The 2468-nt window shown below is 47.6% G+C and overlaps 2 protein-coding genes across 2 annotated transcripts in view; one reads left to right on the top strand and one right to left on the bottom strand.

The window, feature by feature from the left end:
• The window catches only part of PGS1 (phosphatidylglycerophosphate synthase 1), a 13899-nt gene extending 13389 nt beyond the window's left edge, over nt 1-510 (bottom strand). The window contains exon 1 of the mRNA XM_017730627.1: nt 466-510. Coding sequence (XP_017586116.1) covers nt 466-510 — 45 coding nt within the window. The remainder of the gene's footprint in view (nt 1-465) is intronic.
• Nucleotides 1-2468, top strand: part of SOCS3 (suppressor of cytokine signaling 3) — a 12667-nt gene that overhangs the window by 5393 nt on the left and 4806 nt on the right. The window lies entirely within an intron of this gene.

Raw genomic sequence — 2468 nt, 5'->3', positions numbered from 1 at the left:
CAGCCACAACAGGGATCCATCCCTCTCTAGCAATGCCAGAAGTACAAGAGAGGGTCACAACTTCCCCTGCAAACCTCACAAAAGCTGTGAGGGAAACATCAGGAAGCTCATTCTTCAAAAAGAAATTTCAGAACAAGTTTAATTTCTCTGAAGTCACTTCGGGAAGAAACCAGCTTAGTGCCAGCATCACGCAGGGGGTGACAGGAAGCAAGCAGCAACTTCTCCTCTCCGGAGGTTTCACACATGCAAATTCATCCAGTCATAGAACGACCCTTCCCGCAGGAGTCTGTTTGCATGACAAAACCACATTTCAACACAATTAGCAGCAGCAGCTCCCATGAGATCCAGGAATCCATGAGCAAGGGACTGAACTGCATCCCTGAACCCGACAGGAACCGTTCCATTCTGCAAACCCCCTCATGGGAGCCGGGCTCCTTGGGATGGAACTGGGGTGGCTGGTCTTACCCTGAGGACCACCAGGTCCTCAGGCCAGCAGGCAGCCACCACCATCCTGTGGCCCATCCTGATGATTCCATGGCCACCACACACCAAGAAGAAACTTGATCACAACCTTTACCAGAATTTGTTACAAGGAACTTTCGGCTTTTTACCACAATTCAGAGTCCAAATGACCACAGATTCCAGGAAGATGATTTCACTCATCTGGTTCATGATACAACCCTGGATCTTCACAAGGTTTCCTAACATCCTTACAAGGAAACCAGTTCATAGTGGAGTTTCCTGGAAAATCCACGAGTTTGTCACTGACTATTCATCAACACCAAAATCTGAGTCAGTCGGTGCAGGAATTCCTGGGATGGTGGGTTGTAACAGATCATGTGGACTGGGTTCAGTCTGAATAGCCAGAAGTGACAGAGACCACCAGCACAGGCTATTAAAAACAACGCAAATAGTGCAAAAAAATTAAAGCAGAGCAGAAACGCAAGACATACCACTTTCCAGGCACATTCTCATAAGTCTCTACAGAACCTGAGCGCAACCTTCACACACCTTTGCTCACCTCAAGCCTCACAGGCCACACACAGAGAGCAGATTCCCACTGTTCCATCAGTGCAAGGGAGCACGGCACAGAGAGCTACAGGAATTCACCCTGAATCCAAAAACACGGGGTTTTAAAACCCAGCAAATGCTCAACCCACAGAGCAGTGGCACAGCCAGGCTCTAGCCTAGCCCTGTAGGTCACAAACAACATCCTCTGGAATTATTCCCAGGGAGGAAGCAGTGGCAAATTTTATGTATTTTACAATAACAATCAACAGAGATGAATATCGTCCTCATTATCCCATTGGTCAATCCAATTACACTTCCAGAAGCCAGACGAGCGACCAAGCAGACACTTTCCAGAAACATGATTCCCAGAAGCCATTTTCTGGCAAGGACTATTGGAATTGTGAGTCCAACTGCACCTGCCTCCCTGCCCGTGACCCTGCACCTGCCTGCCTGGGGCAGCTCCGAGGGCAGCTCTGAAGGCTGCAGGGCAGTGATGGTTGTGCTTGGAGCATCTCGGCTCTGATTGGAATATGAACCTGCAGCACCAGTACTATTTGGTTTGAGCCTTCAGATTAATTCTGTATAGGTCCATTTATCCCCACTAATTCCATCCTCCAGATTTTTCACTCCTTAAGTAATTTACAGTGTGTCTACAGTGACACACTGAAATTCTGAATTTTACACCTTATTCAGTGTTGAGAAACTATGGCTTTTAGAATTATCAAATAAATCCGTGTTTTGCTCCAGCTACAGAGCCACCGGTACAGCAACTGGCTCCCAGAGCAGCAGCTTCTACCCACCAGTGACTGACATCAGCTCAGTGACCACCCGAGTACAACCACTCCTTGCAACCACGCACACATAACTATGAGAAACCATGTAACATTATGAAGAAATCATCAAAATTCCACATTGTGACAAACCAGGTTTCAGAGGAACAGAAAATGGACTCAGGGGGAGCCCTTTCCATGTATTCCACATCACTGAGTTAACCAGAAAGAGAAAACGGAATCAAAAGGAACTACCTCAGAACAAAAAGTTGAACCTAAATAGAAACAACGGGTTTTTTGGGGTTTGTTCTAGTTTTTGAAATGTAGGTTTGGTACAGAAACTCACAATGGAGCTGAAACTCTTATTCACTGTAAAACCTCATCTGCAGAGCCAGAGGTGAAGTGAAACTGCGGGACACAGTGCTGTCCTTTCACTCACACACACATCGCCACATGGGGGGATCTACAGTGCTGCTTTGAACTCAGTGATTGTTTTCCAGGGCTCGGCCTAATTTATCTGCCCTAAAAACACTGATGAGGCCAAAAGAGAAGTGTGGAAAGAACTCCCTTGGCGTGAACAAGAACACAGAGCAGACTGACCATCCACCTCCTCCAGTACCGCAGTGACAGCCACGGGTCACTGCCGCCAGTCACAGTCACCGGTGACAGCCACGGGCACCTGCCGCC

This window comes from Corvus brachyrhynchos, unplaced genomic scaffold (genome assembly GCF_000691975.1).
Source record: "Corvus brachyrhynchos isolate BGI_N302 unplaced genomic scaffold, ASM69197v1 scaffold340, whole genome shotgun sequence".
Classification (NCBI taxonomy): domain Eukaryota; kingdom Metazoa; phylum Chordata; class Aves; order Passeriformes; family Corvidae; genus Corvus; species Corvus brachyrhynchos.
This window is presented reverse-complemented; position numbering and strand designations above follow the sequence as displayed.